This window comes from Pseudoliparis swirei, chromosome 2, assembly GCF_029220125.1.
Source record: "Pseudoliparis swirei isolate HS2019 ecotype Mariana Trench chromosome 2, NWPU_hadal_v1, whole genome shotgun sequence".
NCBI classification, from domain to species: domain Eukaryota; kingdom Metazoa; phylum Chordata; class Actinopteri; order Perciformes; family Liparidae; genus Pseudoliparis; species Pseudoliparis swirei.
Genome location: NC_079389.1, coordinates 16,472,944 through 16,498,523, shown reverse-complemented (window position 1 = coordinate 16,498,523; position 25,580 = coordinate 16,472,944). Strand labels below are relative to the sequence as shown.

The window sequence follows — 25,580 nt, the reverse complement described above, 5'->3', positions numbered from 1 at the left end:
ATAGAGAGACCGTCTCCAGTATTAACATCATGGCGGGGCATATTTGACGCCTTCGGGCAATCCAACTACAAAAAGGTCCCCGTTTGCACTCAGAGAGAAGCAACTGTGTATATCGTCCTTCCTTTTGAAGACAACAGATATTTTGAGTATGTTAAGTGTTGAGAATGAACACAGGGAATAAAAAGAAAAAGATCCCCTATCAGAGAGGTGCGATGTGTTCTGAAATATTTCAACTTGTCATTGACAGCAGAAAGGTGACCTGAGAGCTCTGAGAAGACGCCTGACTGTACGAGGGATGTTGACGGTTCTGCTCTCAGTGCTTTAGAAAGTTAGGGAGTCTCGGCAGAAAATAGCAGCGCAGTCAGCCTCCTCAGCTAAAGACGCTCATCGTGGTAAAGAGAAGAAAAAGATCAAAAGTGTGGCTACAATTCACTGGAGTTGATGCTGAGATCTCTCTAAAAGCCCTCACAGCTAGAGGAGGTAATACCGGCAATTGATCACAACATTTGGCAAACAAGCAAAACATAAATCTGCAGAAATGCAGTTTGGAGTGTTTGGCGAGCAGCCGTCCGTCCTCGTCCTCTGCCGATAACGGTAGTAAGACCGGGTTGATACATGATGGCTAATCACTTAGCTGCAAATGGTTTTGAACGTTTTTGTATTGCCGTTCACTAATATTTTACATTATAAAGCAATGGGATTATTTTCCTAATCAATTCGTCTTTTTTTTCTCACAAAATAACTCGTACGCCAGTATCGACACACAATATCTTTCCCTATTGGTAGTCAAGTGTCGCTCACCTTTCTTTAGATCGATCCTCAGCCTTCGTCCTACTCTCTTATTGGTCACCAAGCTGGAGAGGGCGGGGCTTTTCTTAGGGAGGGGGCTCTCGCTCCTCCCCTTGGGTGTCTAGGTGGAGAATGTGGAGCATTAAGCAGTGCTTATAGGATTTTTAATGTTGACATAAATTGCTATCTTTTACGTTACTTGTTTTTCATTGTAGGTATTATGCAGATATATAATAAAAAAACTGACTATATTAACCCTTGTGTCGCCTTCGGGTCAATTTGACCCGATTCAATGTTTAATGTCGGTGTTCTTTCGGGAGTCAACAAACAAACATAAAGTACCTCACACTTAAACTTGGAAAACAATATTAATTCTAATAATTTTCTGGAGATTTTAATAGCTGGGGTCATATTGACCTCAAGGGTAAAATATGTTAGTAAATATAAAGGTAACAGGAGGGTGAAACATTGAATCGGGTCAAATTGACCCGAAGGCAACACAAGGGTTAAAACGTGAAAATGGCAAATTGTATCCCGTCATCTACACTTTACTGCCAAACATGGACATTATGTGTCACTGTGGGGAACCACCAACAATAAACAGGGTAGCGCTCTGCCACAAGTTCATGAAATGGTCTCTGCTCCAATGGTCGTCATTACAGAAACCACAGAGACACAGATTGTTTTTCTAATAAAATAAAGTGATAATCATCTGTTGCTAAGTAACTGTTGCCACTGCGGCAGCTGTTTAGCAGACATCCGCCATGTCACCATGGTAATACTGACGGCACGATTGCATGTGTTTCAATCAGAAAGACTTGATAGCTCAAAGAAAGAGACAACTAAAAATCGTGAATAGAATTAGAAAATGATTCAGTCCAAAAGCTGAAAATGGTGGCATTTGATAACTTCAGTTCATAAAACCCCTTTGCGTTGTTTAAAGAGGAAGGCATGGGAAGCCGTCCAGGCGTGTATGCTTCCTGAGGAAGTTGAGCTGAAAGCTGTGAAAAACTAATGTGATAAAGAAGCAGAACTCGCATGTGTACATTATAAGTTGCTTGTTTCTTGATAATTAAAGCTTTAAATCGTAGATAAAGTAGATACAAAAGCAATACTTTTCACCCCTCTTTTAATTGACCATTAAAGAACAGCTGGATGTGGAGCAGAGCAACTCACATTCACCGCGGCTTCGGTGGAGGCGGCTTCCTCGGCCAATCGCAGAGCGGGATGCTCGGGGGTCTTAAACGCGGGTTTGGCTTTGACGGGTGGAGGCGGCTCTTTGGTCTTGGCGATTTGGGGGCTGCTGTCGGGACCGGCGCCGTTGCCAAAGAGTTGACCAATCAGACTCTTCTCGTAGCGCTCTCTGTGGATAGAGGGAACTACTTCCAGGCGGACGACTGGGGAGCGCATCGCCTGCCGGAACACTTCCTGGGCTCTGAGAGGGAAACAGAGAGCGAGAGGTGAGCGACTGCTGCAGACACGCTGTGAACAACATGCGCTCAACAAGTGGCTGCAGCTTGAAATAAAGTTTGTGTGCATGTGCACTGAACATGACATGCAGTTACCATTTAAACTAACAATGCCATGAATGAGTCAAGAGTGTAAAGTTATCAATCCAATAAACAAAGTAATTAACAAAAGATATATAAACCCCTTACTAACAAATAGTAAGTAATAATACAAAAATCCAGTTATTTGCGTATTAATATAAATGAGGTGCCGGTTAAAGAAAAATGATTTAATTCACCGTAACATATCTTGGGTTCATATATCTTTATTAAACTAATTAGATTTGATTGTCAATTCCAAGGCCGACGAGGATCACTGCAAATAACAACTGCTTCCACTGAAAATTACTTTTAAAATGAATCCAATTCATTATATAAATAAAGTAGTCGACAAACTCAATTTAAATGTACAATGATATGAAACACAAATCCGTAGTAAATCCTCGTGTTTGATAGGCTAACACCCAGCCGTCGTCGTCTCCCTCCAACAAAAGCGAATATGTTGAGTGTGGGTTCTCAGTGGACTTGAATGTGTTTTTACCCCCTTTTTAAAAATCTAGTTATGCCTTGTGATGCAAGACATATTTGAGAAAGAAATAACATCAAATCAAATGACCTATATATATTTCTATGAAGTTAAATGGTCATTTGTTCACTGTAGTTCATTGTTCTAAGATGTTTCTATCTCCTCCCCGGTGGTCAGTGGTCATCTCTGGTGGTCACTGCGTGTTTCTGTGAACAAGACAAACTGAACAGGAGATGCAGCACAGAACAACGACACCTGTGCAGCCGGCCATTATAATCTCATAATCTATAAGAGAGATCCTTTTGCAGAGAATTAGTTCATATCAGATCATGCTAAGTAAATTAGGGGACTATTGTGTCAGAGGCGATCGGCACACACCATCATTCACCTCAGATAACCGGCAGAGAAAATCCAGTTTATTTAAATTCTATCGGATTACACTCTTGTTATTTCCCGCCTCGATTATTATTAGAAGTATAATGACCTTTAAGTTTCTGTAACTAGAGACTACAGTATGTTTAGAATGTCATGTATGAATAATATACTTGTTTAAACTTTGAATACAGTGATATGAGCAACACTAATACTTTAACATGTGACAGTAATACAACAGGAAGACTTGAGGGGATAGATCTGGTGATGAAATGGCATTTAAATCAATCATTCGATGCATCATCACAGGAAATATATGTGTTATACAGTACATAGAGTATATTTACTGAACATTAAGGACGACCACATCAATTAGCTTTCTTTTCTATGATGCTTTTGATATATTGTCACTAAGCACTTTTTAGAATGAGGCTTCCAGGTAAATGTACCTGCTAGTCTTACTTACACCCGTCAGTGATCAGAGCACTGACCCCTTGATATTATTCTGTGCATAATGCCCCACGTAAGAATGGCTTCTACGTGTTTGTCTAGGGATGATGGGGGGGGGGGGGTCATCTTTTCTCAAGTCTCCTCACACTGAAGCTCGTGTCGAGCCACGTCTGCTGAATGACACCGTGTAGTGATGTTGATTGTAATAAGAGCACAATACAATGAACCCAGATGTGAACGCTGTGTGTATGGGGACCGTTGAGCACAGATATTATCATCATTGTTCCCGATTGGACAATGTGTGCAGGCCCATTTGTGTCAAAGAGATATTCTAATCAAGCAGGCCACCTCAACACAGCTGCCAAGATGGGACAATGAAAGTGTGTGTGTGTGTGTGCGTGTGTGTGTGTGTGTGTGTATGGACATGACACTCAGAGGGTTTAGCAGACTTTCAGTGGCCTATTTAGACATATATCCCTGGACCACGCTCCACATCACAATACACCTGCCATGACAACAATACTGGCAAGGGTGTGTGTGTGTGTGTGCGTGCGCGTGTGCGTGTATGTGAGAGAGAGACTAACCCCATCTTTGAACAATAGGTGCAAACCCCTCCGGTGATAATCCATTTACCTACAGTACAGCATGAAAAAAGCTCCTCTAATCTCATTGCCCCAGTGAACGCTGGACCAGGACTATTGTGTCCACGGCAGAGACATTGTAATGTGCTGTAATCATTATAACATCCGCATCAGCCCTTGTAATCTGTGTGGCAGATCGTTTTTACAGGTGTGTCTTTTGTCATTTTAATGCTCTATAATCATGTTACATCCTCAAATGTGTGTTAATGTGCTTCAGGGGCGCAGTAAGCAAACTACTTGGAAACATCTGGTCTCCAATGAATCTTGAACAAATATTTCCTCGGAAGAATGAGGTGAAACGAGCAAACACACAAACGCCGGCATTAACACGCACACATGCAGGCACACACACACACACACACACACACACACGGATGAATTTGGAAGCGAGGCTCTCCAAACATCTGCCAAGTGTCTTTTCAGTTGTTGTCTGTGATGGCAGTGCAACAGCGATATAAACCCTCGGAGAATGGAAAGGCAAACACGGCGCACAGAGGCAGCGCCGGGCCAGACTTTAAAAGGGCTCTGGGTTTTCTCCTTCAGATTATGTTATGCAAGCCACATAACATAATCGGCAACGGGCAAATAAATTGGGTAATAGATAAGGCGGCTTTTAAAATGTGTGGGCATAAAATATTGGGGAAATTGTTTTATTAATTATCGGGCATGATCAGGCACAAGGATTGTGTTGATTGTAAAAGCCGAGCATCGATGACACTGAAATGGAGTCCCCTCAGTGCCGCCGGTTAAAAGAGACTTTTAGAAACCTGGATTTGTGATTATAGAACAAAAAGACTCAGCTTGACCACGGGAGTTTATATTCACTTCATTGAATTTGGGCGGAGAGAGCCAAAAACCTTAAAGACAAAATATGGCAAATTGATGGCAAATTTTAAAAAATTGTTCTCTCACATGATGTTTTTTTTTTAACTGTCAAACTCACCTCGTTGGCATCATTTCACCCCCTAGACACAACACACACACACACACACACACAGCGTTGCACTCACTGGCTGAATGTCTTGTCCATGAGGTCGGTGTTGTTGATCATGACGATGCACTCGTCCTCTTGAAACAAGCCCTCCTTTCGTGAGCGGCTCTCCTCCTCCACGCCGCGGATGTACAGACCAAGAGACCTGACAGGAGAGCGAGCAATGAGAGGAGGGGAGGTGAAGCCATGTGCCCATCACTACCGCGCCTTCTCTTCTTCTTTAACCCTCCTGTTACCTTAGGGTCAATTTGACCCCATTCAATGTTTAATGTCAGTGTTCTTTCGGGTCAATTTGACCCCAGGCTGTTTTCCACTGTGTCAAACATATAAGAAATATCAACTTTTTTATATATTTAAAGGGCTATTTAGGTAGTCAACAAACAAACAGAAAGTACCTCACACTTAAACTTGGAAAACAATATTAATTCTAGTAATTTTCTGGAGGTTTTAATTGCTGGGGTCAAATTGACCCGATGGGTAAAATATCCATCCATCCATCCATTCTCATCCGCTTATTCCGGGGTCGGGTCGCGGGGGCAGCAGACCCAGCAGGTTGACCCAGACTTCCCTCTCGCCCGCGACACTTTCCAGCTCATTCTGGGGGATCCCGAGGCGTTCCCAGGCCAGCCGGGAGATATAATCTCTCCAGCGTGTCCTGGGTCTTCCCCGGGGCCTCCTCCCAGTAGGACGTGCCTGGAAAACCTCTAACGGGAGGCGTCCAGGAGGCATCCGAATCAGATGCCCGAACCACCTCAGCTGACTCCTTTCGATGCGGAGGAGTAGCGGCTCGACTCCAAGCTCCCTCCTGATGTCCGAGCTCCTTACCCTATCTCTAAGGCTGAGCCCGGCCACCCTACGGAGGAAACTCATTTCGGCCGCTTGTATTCGCGACCTCGTTCTTTCGGTCACTACCCAAAGTTCATGACCATAGGTGAGGATTGGAACGTAGACCGACCAGTAAATTGAGAGCTTCGCCTTTCGGCTCAGCTCTCTCTTCACCAAGACGGACCGGTACAGCGCCTGTTTTACTGCTGCAGCTGCACCGATCCGCCTGTCGATCTCCCGCTCCATCTTACCCTCACTCGTGAACAAGACCCCGAGATACTTGAACTCCTTCGCTTGGGGGGTAAAATATGTCAGTAAATATAAAGGTAACAGGAGGGTTAAACATTGAATGGGGTCAAATTGACCCGAAGGTAACAGGAGGGTTAAACTTTGCTCGCATAGTTTGTGAGTTTCTGTGTGCGTCCCTTAAGGGTGTGATGGGGGAGTCCAGAAGGGCCGTCCATAAGGTGTCTGTTCATGCCTCGTTGTGGATCAGTGGGACGACATGACAGACAAGCACACATAATCAGAATGTGGAGATTAACGCCTGATAAAGGCACGGACCCACGTTGACGGGCGGCCAGTCGAAAGGGAGACTGACGGACTATTTCAGAAGCGCCCTGTCCTCGACATCAACCGTGGCATCTTAACAAAGCTGAGGCGTTGACACTGACCTCAGCAGCGAGAGGATGAAACTCGGTTAAGAGGTGAAAGGGATGATGGTAAATGGCGGAACGAGACGGAGGAGATGTTCGGGGGAAACGGAAGGAGTGGACAGGAAAGAACAGAGAGAGAGGAATTTAAGGAGGAGATTGGCAGGGTCAGGTGAGTCATGAGAACAGCCATAAAAGCTCATCCTGCTTTCATTTAGGAAATCCCCATCCACTGTCTGACTGCCACACGGCCAAAGGAAAGCCCTGCATAGCTGGGCAATTTGTCTTTTTTTCCCACTGTGTGTGTGTGTGTGTATGTGTGTGTGCGTGTGTGTGTGTGCGTGTGCATGTGCGTGTGTGTGCGTGTGTGTACTGTAGCACCTGGGTCAAGAATTCCTGCCAAATGCAGACCAAGATAACAAGAATATAACTGTTAGCTGGGAAACAGACAATACATTTTGAGGTTAAAGGACAGAATAAGGTTGTGTAAAGAATTATTTATGTGTGTGTGTGTGTGTGTGTGTGTACGTCTGTCTGTCTGTTTGTACACAACTTACCGTCCACTAAGTGATGAGCTGTAAGGAACCACATGAATTCCCAGTGGACTGTCCTCTCCCAGGATCTCCACTGTTCTAGTCAGGCTACTCGCACAAACAGTTGAATCCACCCACACACACACACACACACACACACACACACACCACGGAAATCAAATCAGTGGGAGAAAAAGAAGAGATGCACTATTAGCATATTGAAATACAACCACACACAAGTTCTGTCACAGTGAACACGTCAGATCGGTCCTCACATATTCACTTATGTACGAACCCTAAAAGACGGTTTGGAGACATGGGGGGGTGGGGGGTCTCAAACACATGCAGACCCCAGAATACTCTTGAAATGTGCATCTCCTGAGGAAAAGCTGGACAAAGTGCTCTCCTGGATTGCCCAACACTTTCCATCGACGTGTTGATTGTGCTCAGAATAAGTTGTTGGTTTCCCGTCGAGGCCCCGCGAGGACGGGATGCCACCCTGGCTGCAGACGGCTCTGTGTGTGCGTTGGTGCTTGGAGCCATTCATCTCTCTGGGTTTCTTCCTCCCTTTCATCTCTCCGTGTCTGCGTCGGATCATTCAAGTGTGTCTGCTTTACATTCCGTCTGTGTTTTAATGTGTTGAAGTCGTTGTTTGTTTGATTAGTTTATCTGTCGGCGCACAGCCATTAATCCTCCCATGACCTTCTCCATGCTCCCTGTGTGGCTGTTTTCTCACCGAGTTTGTCGGAACTTAGTTTCGTACTCTTTAGTTCTACCCTGCTTTCCCTCTCTCTCCCCCCCCCTCTCTTTCTGTGTCTATTCATTTGTTCTCCCTTTCTTGTTTTTCCTCTCTCTCTTCATCCATCCATCCCTAAACCAACGTGAACTGATCGCAGTACAGTTGCTGATGAACTCCAAGAAAGGGTGATTGGGTTGCTGGTGGGAGGCAAATGGGGAGAGATGCAAAGTGCAACACACACACAAACGCACGCGCACGCACACACGCACACACACACATGATGCTGCCACATCGTCACTCATCAGATTTGAGTTAATCCAGACAAAAGGAAACAAGGGACTGCAAGAGAGCGGAAGGCCGGGGCAGAGGGAGGAAAGATGGATGAGGGAGAGGGACACGCAAGGATGGAGGAAGGAGAAAAAGAGGGAGGTTATTAGTCCAGACGAAAGAAGAAAGGGATGAAAAAGTGGTGGGGGTGAATAAGTAAAAAAAGATGTTGTCCAGGGAAAAACCAAAGAGACTTATGTGTTTTCCCAATTCCACATCAACAAGTTTGGAGTTCATAGTGTTGACGCTGGAAAAGCGGGAAAAAAACATCTTGCTTTAATAAGCGTGCAGTTTAACTAACGTAAAATGGTGTATGTATTGCATAATGTCCCCGTTATATTCCTGTTCAAATGAAGAGTTAAGTATTGCTGATGGCCTTCAGACTACATATCTGTGTGTGGAGGACGCTGTCCACAGTCGGTGTGGCATGGATGTGGGACACAGCATGAGAAGCCAAAGATAGATTGTGAGGCTGCCCGGTGCGTTGAGCTGAATGCTCATGCCGACATGGCAACAGTCAGATAACGCCACATGCTGATGTTCAGCAGGGATGTTCATCGGTGCATCTTAGTCAAGTGTGTTAGAGTGCTGACCTTAGCAAAAATGGAGGACAGCTTATCTCACTCGTTTTGGGCATTGTTATAAAACAGGAAAGCATGAAGTTCACGTATATTCTATGTCATATGGGTAGGTTGTCTGGTACCCATGAAGGTCTGGAACAAAGCTGGTACTCCGTTGAGTAGCGACTGAAACATTTGACCCGCTCGAGGCAAAATGAGACAAAATGCACAGAATGTCCCGGTCGTCCGTTCTTTAGTTGTGACATTTCACTCCGGACCAAATTGGGGCCAAAGAGTGGCTACAATTCATACGGGGTGAAAAGGGAAAGAAGAGAAGAAACGGATGGAAAGAACAAAGCTGAAGAACAAAACAGTGAGGGGGGGAAAAAGGGATGAGAAAGTAAGAGGCGAGGGAGGTCTGGAAGCAAGATATAGTGAAACGAAGGGAGGAGGAGGCACGGAATTAATGAGATGAGGCTAATGAATAGCATTAATATGAGAGGAAAAGTAACATCCACCCTCCCTCTATCCTCTCCTGTGCCTCTGATCTCTAACACTCCCACACACACACACACACACAGGCACTTGAGATCCATTTGCTTTTCCCTTTTTTGTTTGAGATGTATGACAGGCTGCTGCACTGCAAAAAGGAAAAAAATGAAGTGGAGGTGAGAGAGAAAAAATGAGTAAGAGAGCAAGAGACAGAGAGAAAGAGAGCAGGTGTTCTCTTTATCCACCTGCCACTTCACTGATTCTCTCTCTCTCTCTCTCTCTCTCTCGCTCTCTCTCTCTCTCTCTCTCTCTCATATATATACAGGACTGTCTCAGAAAATTAGAATATTGTGATAAAGTTCTTTATTTTCTGAAAGAGCAATTAAAAAAACAAAAATGTCATGCATTCTGGTCAATTTACAACAAAATATTGCAAGCCTTTCTTTCTTTTTTTTTTGCTGATTATGGCTTTACAGCAAGAAAAAAACTAAATCCTATCTCCATAAAATTTTAATATTTCCTCATACTAGTATACTTTCTCATGATATTCTAATATTTAGAGATAGGATATTTGTAAGTTGTGATAATCTAAAAATTAAAAGAATAAAATAAATAAAAAGCAATATAAATATTGAAAATGAAATGAAAATCATGACAATTTTGTTTTTTTTTTTTGCATTATAAAAAAAAAAAATAAATCATCACAATATTCTAATTTTCTGACAGTCCTGTATATAACTGGAGGTGTACAAGTTGAACCCTTGCGATCCCCCTCGCCTTGTGCATCCAGTGAAACGTGTTTACCTTTTCACCTCTGAGACGCGGAGCCTCATTTCACAAAGAAAAAATAGCACGAAGGCGACGCTACTTCAATAAACCAATTTACAGTAAATCTGTTTCCCTGAATAAAAAGCACACTTTGATTCACAGGTAATGAGTTTTCCTGTGACCACGCTGTGTAGTTAAAATTACGATGAGCCATTACTATTTTTATAGGTGTCGCTTCACACACACACACATGCACACACGCGCACAAATTCATTCATTTATCGTATGTTTGGCTGTTTCAATATTTATGGCTGCATTCCTCTACTCATTTTGGACTTTTTCGCAATTTCAAGGATCGTTTCCCAGCGACTACAAAAACCATTACATCACTTTTACATTACTCACAGCTGAGATGTTTTTTGCGCCAGAGTGGGTGTACGTGAGATGATATGTGAAAAATAAATAAAAAAGTTTCTGAGAAATTGAAACGTGTGCCTCTTAAGTAATGACCTTTACATCCACTGCATTGAACGTCGAGTACCAGAGGACTCCATAATACTAGAAACAACAATCTCTGATTCAGATGTTCACATTAAGTATATCTGAGTCACAATGTGTTTGTCGTCATGAAATCTTGGGACAGGGTTGTGTCAGAATGATATCATGACAGAACTCAAATGAATACAATATTCTACCACACAGTGTGTACGTGTGTGTGTGTGGTTGCAGCTACGGCTGGGGTCAGACATTATTCTCTCTCATAAGTCTCTCGCTCTGCAGGTTAAACTACGTAGTATTTTGCCGTAGTATTTATGGGCTGACTGGATTAAATGCCCACACTGAAATAAAGAGCGACACACTTTCCATTAAGGGAGGTCAATGTTGTCAGACAGAGCGGCGCATTGTTCAATGATGTAATGGCCATTTTCTCCGATTTACAACCGACCCATTCACTGGCTCGGTTCCGTGTTCGTCATGCCATTGCAAAGATTGACCTTGCTTTGGCTGTGTGGACACATCGGGTTTGTATGTTTATGAGAGGACAACTCTTCTGGTTTTCGGTCTGAGAGAGACCTTCGAGTAACTATGAGTGATGAGAAAAATTGAAATTTCATTTAGTTATTTCCACTTATGCCAGGGCCACGAATGGAAAATCTGTGGGACGGGTCGTTTCCATATTTATTCGGTGACGTGGTGAGACATCACAACAGAGTCCCACAGTGGAATAAACACACAACTCACAACTAAAATTGTTGTCAACAAATCAGCATTTTATCCACATTAACTTAAACACTTATTGGGAAGTAAAATACAGTTATTATTCTCCTACTTCCTCAATCAGCCTCCATATTAGAGTTAGATGCATACACTTGCGATGGGTGATTGCGGTGAACATCTTGGACATGTGTGTCAAAGAAAAGATGACAAAAGAATACAAAATGTAATTCCCGGGGGGATTAATAGAGTAGTCCTAAACTCAGTTTTATTGCATTAATCTCAAGCAAAGGCTGAATAAAAATGATTACGCTTCTTTATGAAATAAGATCAGGCTGAAATATTAAGCTAAAGAAAAACATGACACAGCAAAGGCAGCATATTCATTGAAAGGGTGTATCATGGTATACCCCATGAGGGGGAGGGAGAGGGGGGGGGGGGTACTACACAACATACAGCCTAACCGAAGAAAAGCCTCATTTGAAAACAGATTCATAGGTGCCTAGTATATTGTTCTCCATGTTTGTTACATGTACGGTAACTAGCTCTCCTCACTCTATAAGACTGTGTGAGCCGGCGCCCGCCCCCACCAACACACACACACACACACACACACACACACACACACATACGAGGCCCAAAGGAGACATAGGGCATTCTGCACCCATACCACTTCATTAAGCAGCCCTCGTTAGTGTATGCATGTGTGTTGTGTGTTCAGTCGTGTCTGCCTTTAGAAAAAACAACACAAAAACACAGTTACAAGTGTGTGTGTGTGTGTGTGTGACCCTGTTTTTGCAGTCTTTTGCTGTGGGCTAATGATGGGGATTCTTTACGCTAACTATATCTGCAAAAGGCCTTGATCTGGATGAGGATACAGTTTTAATGAAGGGAAAGTAGGACACGCAAACACACACAGTAACCAAGAAACATGACTGTAGACTATCCGGATAATTACGTCAAACACGAAAAGGTGGACGGCAGTGCTCGAGTCACCACTGACCTGCCAGTAGAGGTGTGTTTGCCTTGGGGTCGGTCGACCCCTGCCTGCCTCTCCACGGCGGAACCGGCTGCCTGCGGAGAGAACAAACAGAACAACTTCCTGTTAAGTCCGTGGGAGACGAGCGGAAAGCGACAAAAAAGCTCCAGCTGCACATCCGATCCGTCCGAAAGGGGACGACGTCACGGCTGGACAGAAGACAAATGGGAGATCAAGGGAATTTGTCTGAGACATCTTGATGGACTAACCCTCTTTTATAAACATAAAGCTGGAGATGAGTGACATTAAAGAACCCGTGTTTTGATTTTGGCTTGTAATGCTGTGCACCCAGGACAACGCATAAAGGGAATGAATGGACGGATGAGTGAAGTGATGAGCGAGGGCGCTGCTAAATTGACGGATGGATGATGTACAAATAGCAATTAATATGTGAAGGCAAGAAGACAGTGTTGCCAAGCAGTAATAAATTACAATGTCACTTGGCATGGCAACCGAGAAAGAGAGAGAGAGAGAGAGGTGAGAAAGAAGGGTGTAAATGTGAGCCAAGGGAGCTGTAATAATTACTTAATACACTGACATAAGGCTTGCATGACGTGTGTGTGTGTGTGTGTTAGAGACTCAGAGAGGTGAGCTCCACAGGGACCAGGTTACATCCCCAACGGTGAAGGGACCATGAATCATCTGATACCCAACACGTGACAACAACCAATCATCGCTTCATATGTGAGTCCGCGAAGCGAACACTGCATCACGAATATCTGCTCAGTTCCATCACCCTCTCCTCGCTGTGGCATCAAACTCTTTTTGCTAATGTGTTTCACATTTGAGACAATATGAAGGAGACGTATTGATTTAATTGGTCTGTAGAGACCCGACTTCCTGATGTCGCATCGAGGCCAGCTGCTTTCCGACTAGCTTCTGTAGAAAAATCATATTGAGGGTTGATCCATTAAAAACGTCAAACGTGTCCCAGAGGTTAACTGTGCGTGTTCTTAGACAAATAAGAATCACTCGCGATTGGAAAACTTATTTTAAATATGTTTCCTCCTTCTTTGGTGACGGGCAGTTTGAGTCTAGTGTTAGGTCAACAATAATTATATGTGTATTTAAATGTATTTTAAGCACTTAAAGAGTGATCTGCAGCATATACATATATACACTAACCGTGTCCTGATTATTGCATCAGAATATGATGAGGGTTCCCATTTGGTCCTCACCGTATGTGTTCCTGCATGTTTAGAAGTGCTCGTGGATTTCTGTGGACGTGTTTGTGTGAGCATATGCAGACCAACACACGCAGGTCAATAAGGCTCAACGCTAGTAGTCGGCACTAATGGACTCTTAACGTGACCTTTCCCCTATGACCTCTCACCGGACTGCCATTTGACCTCCACCACCTGTCAGAGAATGGGAGAGGCACGGAGAGAGCAAGACAGATGAGTGATGGAGAGGAAATGTCAGCGAGCTGAAGAGATTCAAGTTGGGCCGAGAAACAACAGCTGTAGGAATAGAGACGTAGGGGGGGGGGTGAAGGTGAGATGAGAAGCAGCAGTGAATGATAGACTGCAGATACTGTAACCATATGTTTGGGGTTTGATGGCTTGGAAATCAATTAGTCTAGCCTAGCTGCAGATGCTAATTACGGAGTGGATGACAGGTAACATTAATTATCCTAACCTCATTGTCATAACAATAGCCACTCGTAAACTAATTGGAAAGTCTTTGCTGCTTAATTGTATGTCTCATTTAATAACCACATAGAAATAGCCTCCCGCTCTCTCTCTTTGGAAGAGCGACATATTAATTAAACGGGGCCGGCGATGTCGGCTCCTTATCAAAAGGGTAATTTAAAACGAGTAAATGAAAGTGAACAAATAAATGTGTCTCATTATTCACGCTAACTTTGAATATTGGAGATTTATTTATATTCAGACACAACTTTTTTTAATTTTATCGTAGAATACAATCTTAAGACTTACTCATCGCATCCTATTATGTTATCTATAACTAGTAACTAAATAACGAGACGTCTGAACACTTCTAACAATTACACGTGCCAACGAGCAGCCAATAACACAAGCATCAGCGTTATTCTAATCCATTACCTCAATTATAGAATACCCCGAAGAGAACCAAGATTATAATATTCTATATGCAGAAGAAGCCCAGTAATGATTATTGAAAGACCTGATGCGTTACATATTATATGACAAAGATGTATAGAAATATTTCGAGGACAACTGCAGTGAGAACATTAATACATTAGTCTGCCGACCTTGGCTAGCTCAATCGATACTGGTGAGCATTAGCGACCCTCCAAAAAACTGGACGGTCGAGAAGCAGCACTTCCATTTTAACTCAATGATGGATAATCCCACGTTAAATAACTATGCTCATATTAAATGGGTCGCCAGCATTTAGTATTCTCGGTCCAATCTAATAATTGCTGAAAAAAAGAGTGAACTATTAGTGATATTGCTAATTACTGAATAGCCAATCAAGCTAAGTGTTCCATGAAAACGCTCCCAGTGAGGATGATGGATTCATTGTAACGCGCGCTGCATCGTTTGGGCTTACGTCTTTTATACGGTTCGCTATATAAATGTGTGTGACAGTGATAAACCGGAGGTCATCTATCCTGAGATATGTCTTTGGGGACGTGGCTGATGAATTGAAGTGAATATGGCTTTTGATAAATTCCCCGTCAGAGAGCCCGACGTCTGAACCAGGAAATCATTTTTCTATTAAATAAATATAGAAATACATACGTTTATATGCTTAGAACAACAACGGCTAAAACTCCACGTTTAGGTCTTTGCTCACACAATGACGGTGTGTCACATTTCTACGTTGTTGATTTGATGTATTTGTGCTTCTTGTTCCGAGTGCTTATCATAAACAAGCACCATCATTGTAACGTGTACCTGTTGCCGCTGCCTGACGGACTCGTGAACATGAGCTCAGCTCTCGAGGAGGAGCAGGAGGAGGTGCGCGTTCAAAGGAGCACACGCGTTCACATGAGAACCAGCATGCACACACACACACACACATGTAGGTGCTTGAGAAATTGCTTCACTGACGAACATACAAGTACAAATACACCCAGGTGCAGCATGATAAGTGCCACACTGTCTTATTAGTCCCAGGAGCATTCGAGGTAGGAACAAATACTCCCAGCCTAATTAACAAGTTGCAACCTGTAGCCCGGTGTGTGTGTGTGTGTGTGTGTGTGTGTGTGTGTGTGTGTGTAAAGTGTGTGAGAGTGAAAGATGGAGTGATTTGGTGCCTTACTGTCCTCATGTGTGCCTGGCATTTAGAACGGAGGAGCGGCCACGGTAAATCTTTTTGGACTGAAATTAAATAAAGCGATGGGGACACGGAGGAGAAGAAGAGACGGAGAGAGAAGAAAGACGGAGAATTACTGCAAGAAGAGTACTTTCTTCCCCTCATCGCTCTCATGGAAAGGCCAAGTGACAATTTGAACAATTACCCGGAGCCATTACCTCAATCTGAACCTGGCCGCGTGGGGAGAGACCGGCCTGTGAGTGAGTGACTGATGGGGAGTGTGTGCGAGAGGACGAGTGAAAGAGAGCGAGGGGACAAAATAAAGACAGTGTTTGAGGAAATGACACAGAAGGAAGAGGAGGGATTTAAATGCGATTTAACTAAATTATTATATTCAAAGTAGTCGAGGCATAATTTGCCACTTCCAGAAACAGGGGGAGATTTATTTTCCACTTCATGACTGGACCAAATAAAACAATGTATTCATCTCTAGAGTGGCTACCTCCTTTCTTGCTGTAAATAAAAAAACGTTGTTAATAAACTGATGCCATACGTTATATAATGTAATCTCTCAGCATGACAGTGAAATCGTGTGTAAAAGCAGAGCGGTCTGGAATCGCCCGGACCAGCTAGCTGTGCATTCTCACACTTAATGCATGGCTATCTGACTCACAATATTTACTTATTATTGAATAATTCTATAGATTGAAAAAAGATTACAGTATTCAACGAAGCCGTATGAAAATAAAAATAAATCTCCAGGGTTGCGGTGGTAACATGAAAATACAGAGATACATTTGAATGGTACGTTTTTCCATTTAAGAAATTGGGCATTTAAGTGGAGTCGTGAGCTGGAAGGATCTGATATCAGCTTGAGGTTTCTCGCCAGCAGCAGATAAGAAAGAAAAGAGGAAAAGACTTCCTGGCCCAGTTCTTTCCCGAGGCACAAACATCAGCAGAGCCCGATCGCCGGCCGCAAACAAGTCCAGGCGGAGTTTCTAAAGTTATGGGGACTGAAGTTTGAAGTTTAATCTAAATGCGGGTCACAATGCGGGAGAGATGGGATTAACAGCCTGCTGAAAGTGTTTTCATTAGAGAGGCTGATCGTGACTGAGAATCACCACAGCTGTAATGGTATGTGTAAAATGAGCCGGGGAACTTGAGGAGCGTGAACCGTAATAACGAGAGTCCACAGCTGGTGTGGTTGAGGTCACATGCATGCATGCAATCATGCAGGCACACCAGCATATAAAACACCCCGATGCACATGGTCCGGTCAGGCCTGCTGGGTAACCCACACCCAGCAATATTTCATATTGACAGCCACGGGAGTGAAAACAGAGCAAAGATGTAAGGAATGGTAGGTGGGCGGAACAACGTGATGGACATTCCTAAACGTGGGATTACATTTCACCGTGTAAATGAAACACAATAGATTAGCGATTGGCAGTTTATATTTATTAGTGACAAGTGCATGCAGGTTTAATTTCTGCTGTTTTGTGTTGCTGGAGGTTGTAAATCTGAAGAGTTGCTGCTCCTGTTTTTTTCTGGTGAGACGACTCAAGTCGGTGCAGTTGGGCTAAATATTAGAGTGTCGTTAACACTCAGTGGACTTCTCTCTCTGTTCCTCCCCATGCAGCCCTTACATCTTCCTTAAAAAACAGCCTCATCCACGACTGACCGGTTACCTCCGAGAACCAATCACACTGAACCTCGCAAACAGGTCGTTGTCCAGGGAATACAGCGAGGTTTAAAGAGCGGGATGTTTGTCCGGAGGGGAGTCCCCCGGGAGGAGGGCTCACCACTCAAGAGGCCAATCAGGCATGGAGTCCCTTTAGCCAGTGACCTTGAGGGCTTCGCCGTGTCCAACTATCTGCAGGGGAATTAAACTGGAACACTATCATAACAACAAATCCAAACGACTCCTCTGTGGAGCCGGCACGCTGGGTTGTGATCATATTCCCCACCAGGTAGTCGTAAGACAACGCGCGTCTGCGTGATTCTCAAGTGTAACTGAATTACTAATAAGGTTTGTAATAGCTTAAAACACATATAAGGTGCATCAACTCAGAGAAGCTGTCAGAAATATAGCAGGAAGTGTAAAGAGGTAGAAGAGGAGAACAGGGGGGGGAGGAGAGAAGAGGCTGTATTTCTTTCACAGAGTAAACAGATGGTAAAAATCTAATAAACCAATCGTATTTTATCAGATATGAAAGTGCAAAATCAGAATGAGAAATAGGAATGTTAATGTATTTGCAGATGGAGGGATGCTCTGGAAAAGGACAGAATGAGATTAGATGTGAAGTGAAGCAACTGGTTCCACAGTCAGAGGAAATAGGAGATGCAGAAAAGAAATGTATGTATTATCTTCAGAGAAGAGAAATGGACAACGTGGGTTGGTTCAACATCAGGCTCTGGGGTCAAGACTATGAAGATAGTTTGGTAGCTGGACCCAGCGTATTAATGCTGACACTGTTTGGACCAAGATGTTGACTGAGAGGCGTGAGTGAGATGGACGGGGGTAACGAAGGAGTAGAGGAGGGGGAGGAAGAGGCAGATGAGAAAGTGTGTGCCCTCTGCCCTCTTGGAAAAAAGACAGAGGAAGGATGAAAAGAGAGGAAAGAATGGAGAGAGTCATCTGTCTTTGTTAGAAGAGTGTGATGTGACAAAGCATGTCTGGATTATAGAGAACATGAGGACGCCACGGGAACTGCTCACCCCCGACCTTTTAACACATATGTTAACTACACACAGACACACACCATATGTGGGACCAATGAGGGGAAATAAAGTGACTTCTAGCCTGTTTTCAGTCATTGTGCTTATATCTCATTCAACTTGTAAGTGGTTGGTTGAGATCAAATTGATGTGTTTACATGTGTATAGTCTGCAGGTATGAAATGTGTAGGCTCTGATATAAGAGAGCAGTTAACCAGGCCACACTCACTTCAATAAAGAAAATGAAATTACTGTTCAGCTAATATCTGTGGAATTATTCTGAATAAAACATCCTCCCCAAAGACAAATCTGTACAATGTACTGTATATATAATCCTAGATACGGAACAAAGCCTGACAAAAATAAAGATTTCAGACCTTTCTTAAATTACTTTTGGTAAGGTTGGACTTTGGGAGGCTCCTTTTATTCATGTCTCAATTGACTTTATTGATCTTTTTGTGGTCATTTCAATATGAAATACTTTCGATAGTAAAACATTACGTTTTTGAGACGGTATGCTCTGCTCTGAACATTACCAGCCGTGGCATACTGGGAAACCTTCTAGATCAGGGGCTCCGGAGCCGCATGCGGCTCTTTAGCCCCTCTGAAGCGGCTCCCTGAGGCTTTGACAAAAAAAGAAGAAAAAATATATCAATATTTTTATATAGATATATATATATATATTTGCCCAGTATAAAATGTGCTTTGCATCCTATTCAGTTGCTGTCGAGCGTTCTTCCCTGCGGTGGCTCATCATGACATGCAGAGCCCCGCTCTCTTTAAACCGTCAATGAAAGTCAATAAAAATAAAAATCACGAAGGAAAAATAGAGTTTAATTCTGCGTGGACGCATTACAATGCTGGCTGGCCTGGATGCTTGATGTGTTGCGAGAAGTTATCAAACAGCAGAACATGTAATGTTGAAAGACTCTTCCAGAACGAGCACACAGCGTTTGTTGATAAGTATCAAGCTGCAGAAGTAGAACCATTTCTCACCTGCTGCAGCAAAGTGAGCAAATTAATCTACTTTCACAAAGTCTCCAAACTCAACAACTGCTGCTGGTTCTGTGGCGGCTCGTGAGACAGCGAGGAGTCCGTTGGTGAAAGCGTGTCCGTCCTCGGCAGCGTTTCAGAACTCCTTCGTGTTCGGTGCTCGAGTCTCAAACTCAGTGAGGATGCTCTGAGTCAACGCAGCTAAATATATGCGTTTTAAAATGTTTACCAAGTAGTGTTGACATGGCCTGGGGTAATTCAAAGTTATTTTATTCAAATAATAAGTTTTTAGATTTAAACCATCCTTAGCATTCGAGGCTGTGAAGCACCAAGGGAGCAACGGGGGGTTCAGTGTCTCGCTAAAGGCACTTTGACATGTGAAGGTGGAGGAGAGGAATCGAACCTGCAACCTGGTGGGTAGAGGACAAACACTCTACCCATGAGCCACAAATATGGGGAGGGTTCAGGACCAGAAGAGTTGTCTGATTAATTGACCTCAATGTGGCCGACACATAAGAGTTTGATTTAGTTATAACCGGTAAATAACTATAAATTTATAAGCTGTGATATCAAATAGCTTTTGGGGCTCCGGACAAATTATATTTGGTGGAAAATTGGGCCAAATGGCCAAATGGCTCTTTAGAGAGGAAAGGTTGCTGACCCCTGTTCTAGATGAAAGGCCATAGGGTCATTAAAATCAAAGCGTTTACCCCCTAGGGATTATTAATGTGCTTAGCATGCCGATCTGCCTATTAGATTACGATAGCGCGGGAGTGTTCGTGAATCCATCTCGAGGAATCAATATCTTACAAAAGCTGATGAATCTATCAGAAAAGGAAAGCTGAACGTGAGACTTGACGGAGGAAAGTATTCACAAACCGGTTCGTCTTTTGCGCACAACAATCCGGCAATATACTGGGTGTTATTCAAGGAAACCAATACCTTTCTAAACAAATGTATGATGTGTAGCAACCAGAAGAGCCTCTTGGTGACAAGAGTTTATGGGATGTCCAGCAACAAGGTTCACTCTCTGGGGAGAATCAGTCAATTCCATTGCAGTGTGTAAAATAGATGCTTCTGTTCATTCTGCCCCCCGTGGGGGTTTTGACCCAACCTGAGTGGGTCACAGAGATCATGAGGAATCCTCTTCTCAGGGACCACCAGGTCATTCTAAAGTGAGATCATGCAGTCCAGAGGGGAACAGAAGTAGTAGAAGCATACTTATGAACGGTGGGTTACAGTCTGCATTTCTCTCTTGTCTCAGTGGTTCAGGGTCTTACCGTCCCGACGGCCTCCTCGTGGAAGGGGGGCCCGGTCTCCGTCGGCTGGGGGCTGAGAGCTGAGTCACTGCTGCTTCTCACCAACAGCGGCGTGCCTATAGAAAACAGAACACACAAGGACATGGTGCAGGTAGCTTTGAGTGTTTGTTTCCCTCTGAAAGATGTGAGTGGCGACCTGCAGATCAGTGGCACGGTGATGATGTTTACTCTTCAAAGATTCTTCTCTGACAGTGACACACATCCACGTCTACACTATGATGCAAAACTGACATGTGAGCATTTCAACACAGCCTTATGAATACAAGTTGAAACATGTTTTAAGCAGCGTCAGTGTGTTGATAAAGTACGTCTGTATCCACGGGATAACCACGGACAATGTTTAAAGTAGAAGTCCTGTAGCCTGTAAATCAACCACTTCCTCTTCCTCCTTTGTTTATAGGAGGTATCTGCACGAGGAACCCGACAACACCTTTGACTGAGTCGCTGAGACGAGTAGGTCTGCATCTGCACTGCTTCAGAATATACAGCCAGTGTCCCTGATATACACACACACGCTCACACTCACTCACACACACACAAGACTACCATACAAAAGCGTTTGCTATTTTGATTTTTGAGTCATAGTTCAGCGAAATTCAAATCTAGAAATAATCTTTTAGATGACAAGACACCGAGCCGGAGCTCGTCACGCCACGCTTCAGAGAGGAGCTGCTGCGTGTCAAAGCATGGTGAGGAAGTAAGAGAAAGGAGTCATGAATGTTTTGATGTTCTTGTGACATCCGTCCAATTCAACGTGTGCTTACAAACACAAACAAGAACATGGGCAGATTGTCTATTTTACTCTAAATGGGACCATAATTTATAGATTTACGGACAAAGACTTGAAACTAGCGATTGAGAGCATAAACTCATGTTTACAAGGTTTACTGAGGTAATAAATAAAGTGAGAAGTAGAGACATTTTCTCATAGATTCTATACAATCGGCTTCTTTTTGCAACCAGTCATCGCCCCCTGATGGCCATTAGAGATAATGCAGGTTTAAGGCCAAATATATGCCAATGGATGTGTATTCAGTTGGGAAGCTGTAGGTTTTAAAAAGACAAACTTTTCACAGCTTCAGTATGTAGAATTTAATTAAAACAAATTAAGAGGATTTAGGATTTACTTTTTGGAGATATTTCTCTGCAAAGTCTTCAAACAGATGCCACATTACAATCTCCATGGAGACTGACAAAAGTATAACATGTGTTGCTTGTTAAAAATAAATGAATAAAGAGCAATGGTGGTCTAACTGGTAGGCAGCGGATATTAAGTAGAGGATTAAAGTCAAGGAAAATATTCGCCATGTGAACGAAAACTCGACTTTTTTTCTACTACTTCTTTTAATCATCCACACTCCTCCGCCAGTTGCATTTATGTTGCATTTATGTCCACATCTGTTGATTCCATACTTTATACTGAGCAGTGTGATCAGAAGCCCGTTCCTGAGTGTTGTTCTTGGAGACGGCGCACCGCTCCATGTGCTCACGAGGTGTGCGAGTGTGTGTGAAGTTAACACGATCCCTCCCTTTAATATCCCTTCAGTGGACACACTGGCCGCCATGCGTCCAAATGGCCAATAAGCGTCTGATTTGCAGCTCTCTATGTGCATGTGAGTAACATATGATGGTGTCTCCCTCTCCACAGCTCATCAGCCCACTGCATAAAATCATCATCGAACAGAAGCTGACGGATAACGCGCGCCGTGCTTTTGCCCGTGCTTCTGCTGGAGCATGAAGACATAGTGTAATGGTTAGAAAAGTCAACACTGGGGAGAGCTATCCAAATAAATAGCATGCATTACTGGAGGTAATATTATGATGTGTGTGCTGCACTGCCAATCCTCAAATCTACCAGCCCCATTCATGGGCCCATCACTCCATAGAGACATTAAGAACACTGTCATGTTCGCCGCGATGGTTCCACTGGGAATAAAATGAGGACGGCGGCGGCGGGGAGGCGGGGGTGGTGGAGCGGACTTCGAAATGAGTAGACTACTCAGAACACATGCCAAATGATATTTGTAGGGTCATGTATTGATTGTCACAAAATGGACCCTTGGTGCTCTTAAGACTGGGCTGGGGGAGGGGGGGTATGGATTACATCAAACCCATAATCAATTCATCTTTTTAAAGAGAGGCCATGAAAGACAGATAAATGAGCAGAGGACAATGGACGTACAAAATGAGAAACAGTTGAAGGAAGCAGATAAAGAAATAAAGGGAGGAACAAAGGAAAAGACACAAAGACGAGATGCACCACGTGCCAAGAAAACGACGATTAAGAAAAACACAAATGTCCCCAAATTGTAGAGACCAAAATTAAAGGAGCCTTTAAATATAATTGAATTATATTCTATCATACTTTGCTTCAGCGTAAAACCTCATCTTCCCAGTCTTAGAGGCAAGCCGACATGCGTCTACTCTAGGTCAAGACATGAAACCAGACAGGATGTGGTCAGAATCTTCCGTTGTGTGAGGGTGCATGCGACCATGTAGGGACAAATAGTGATGCTCTGAAGTCTCTCCCCACCCCATGGGAGATGGTAGCAGAGGAGGCGAGGAAGAGACGCAAGGAAGAGTATTCCTTTTTAAGTGTCCATTTTTAAATATGTTGTACGGCGACCTTGAGTGCCTTGAAAGGCGCCTTATAAAATGAATGTATTGTTATTATTATTAGAGTTGAGGCAACCGGCATTTAACAAAAAGAGTGGTCCTTTCGAACTGTCATTTTAAAGCGACGTCCAGAAAAGCACACGGGTTACTGATAACATTACCGACGGCTTCCTTCCAATCCAGTGACCCAGTAAGCCCCGACAGCGTCACAGAGAGCCAGCGTGAACAATACCAGGACCCGAAATGGAATTCAGCGATGATTACCTTCGCATTGAAAATGCGGAAGGTAATGTTTTGATTGGCATGTATTTGTATGCGTGCGTGCGTGTTATTCGCATAAGTCAAAAAGTATTAAACCGAATCGCATGAAATTTGGTGGGATGATTGGTTATTATCCGGGGACCAATTGATTAGATTTTGGGATCGTTCGGGTCAAAGGTCAAGGTCATGAAAAGGTCAAAATATTCTTGAATCGCATGAAATTTGGTGGGTTGATTGGTTATTATCCGGGGACCATTTGATTAGATTTTGGGATCGATCGGGTCAAAGGTCAAGGTCAAGGTCATGAAAAGGTCAAAATATTCTTGAATCGCATGAAATTTGGTGGGATGATTGGTTATTATCCGGGGACCAATTGATTAGATTTTGGGATAGATCGGGTCAAAGGTCAAGGTCATGAAAAGGTCAAAATATTCTTGCATCGCATGAAATTTGGTGGGATGATTGGTGATTATCCGGGGACCAAGTGATTAGATTTTGGGATCGATCGGGTCAAAAGTCAAGGTCAAGAAAAGGTCAACATCTTCTTTTTACCATAGTACAGTCAATTTTTATCCAATTGGCATGCAACTAATGCCAAAATGTTCATAATTCAATGCCCAATCTTGTGATATGCGAAGGTATGCGCTCTACCGAGTGCCCATTCTAGTTATACCTGTGCTTTTCTTACTCGGACAGGTCAATATATCCAATATATGTTTTTTTTAAAAGCCTATTTCTGACTTTTTTTCTACTACTACAACAGTGATCGCCAACCCGTCGATCGCGATCGACCGGTCGATCTCGGAGACGTTCCCTGTCGATCTCCAAAATAAAATGAAAATAAATTCAGAAACACATTGTTCCTTGTTTTCGAACATTTTCTGAAGTGTCTTCTGAAATGTTTTCTTTCTGACTGGAAGATTTACATCAGAAAAGATCTCCGCCTGATTCATGAACGCCTGAAAACGGGTTCGCTTACACAACCATGTTGTCAGCTGTGCGCCCCGAAAGAGGGGAACGTACTACTACAGGTGAGGCGCAGGGGAAATGCAGAAAGACCTTTATTGATAACTTCACATATTACAAAAGCTCAAAGTACACCGACATAAAACTAAGTCATCAATAAATACATGTTGAAATGCCTGTACCTTCGTGTACATGTTTACGTTACGGCATTAACAGGTTACGCCTGCGCGACAGCCGAGATTCTTGGCGACTTGCCAGGTCTTACCTCCGTGAGTTGGGCTTTTCTGCTGTTGTCCTTCAAAACAAAAGCTCAACATTGAGCTTTTTTTTCTTGTCTGATAGAGCAATCTGGTTTACTTGAAAGTGATTGCAATTGCATTTATTCTATTATTTGAAAAGGGACAGATGCAGGAGTCACAAATGGTGATTCTCATATTTATTATTATGAAAATTATTTAAATCTGAGGATGTCTGTAGAGCTGATGTGAACGTAATCACCAACGGCCTGAGTTCAGAACCAATCCCAGATGAGAAAACTTTCATGAAAACCAATTTTGCCCCAAAAAACTCGTCAGTGGAGTTGAGAAAATCACCAAATCAAAGACCAGGAGCTGGATTACTGACAGACAGCTCACAGACTGCCCCAGACTGGCTGTCTGTGATTATGAAACTACAAGCTCACAGACAGAGTTCAGTCACAGACATAACACTGACTGGAGGCACATGGCTTGATGGCATTACGATGAGAGCTGAACTTACATGAGTTGCACTGATCATGTTGTCAGTGTTGTGTTGTAATTGGATTGGATTCAATTTATTGTCATTGCTAGAGTACAGGTACAGAGGCAACGAAATGTAAATAAATACAACATTTATATTGGTAGTTCATCCAGCTGCTCATTGCAAATGTGTTTTTTCTTGTTCAGATTGTGTGCGGTTAACAAATATCTTACTTGTTATATTACACTTAAATTCTGTGTTCCTGGTCACATCAATTTGAACGCTGGACCAAAATGACAATTAGGCCAAATAA

At 43.2% G+C, this 25,580-nt stretch overlaps 1 protein-coding gene across 4 annotated transcripts in view; it reads right to left on the bottom strand.

The window, feature by feature from the left end:
- pard3bb (par-3 family cell polarity regulator beta b) overlaps positions 1 to 25,580 on the bottom strand; it is a 190,334-nt gene that overhangs the window by 122,466 nt on the left and 42,288 nt on the right. For all 4 annotated transcript variants that reach the window (XM_056428006.1, XM_056427990.1, XM_056427999.1 and 1 more), the window contains 6 exons: positions 20,666 to 20,760; positions 12,393 to 12,463; positions 7,313 to 7,396; positions 5,297 to 5,422; positions 1,966 to 2,224; positions 802 to 910 (listed from right to left, as the gene is read on the bottom strand). In XM_056428006.1, the coding sequence (XP_056283981.1) occupies positions 802 to 910; positions 1,966 to 2,224; positions 5,297 to 5,422; positions 7,313 to 7,396; positions 12,393 to 12,463; positions 20,666 to 20,760 (744 nt within the window). The remainder of the gene's footprint in view (positions 1 to 801; positions 911 to 1,965; positions 2,225 to 5,296; positions 5,423 to 7,312; positions 7,397 to 12,392; positions 12,464 to 20,665; positions 20,761 to 25,580) is intronic.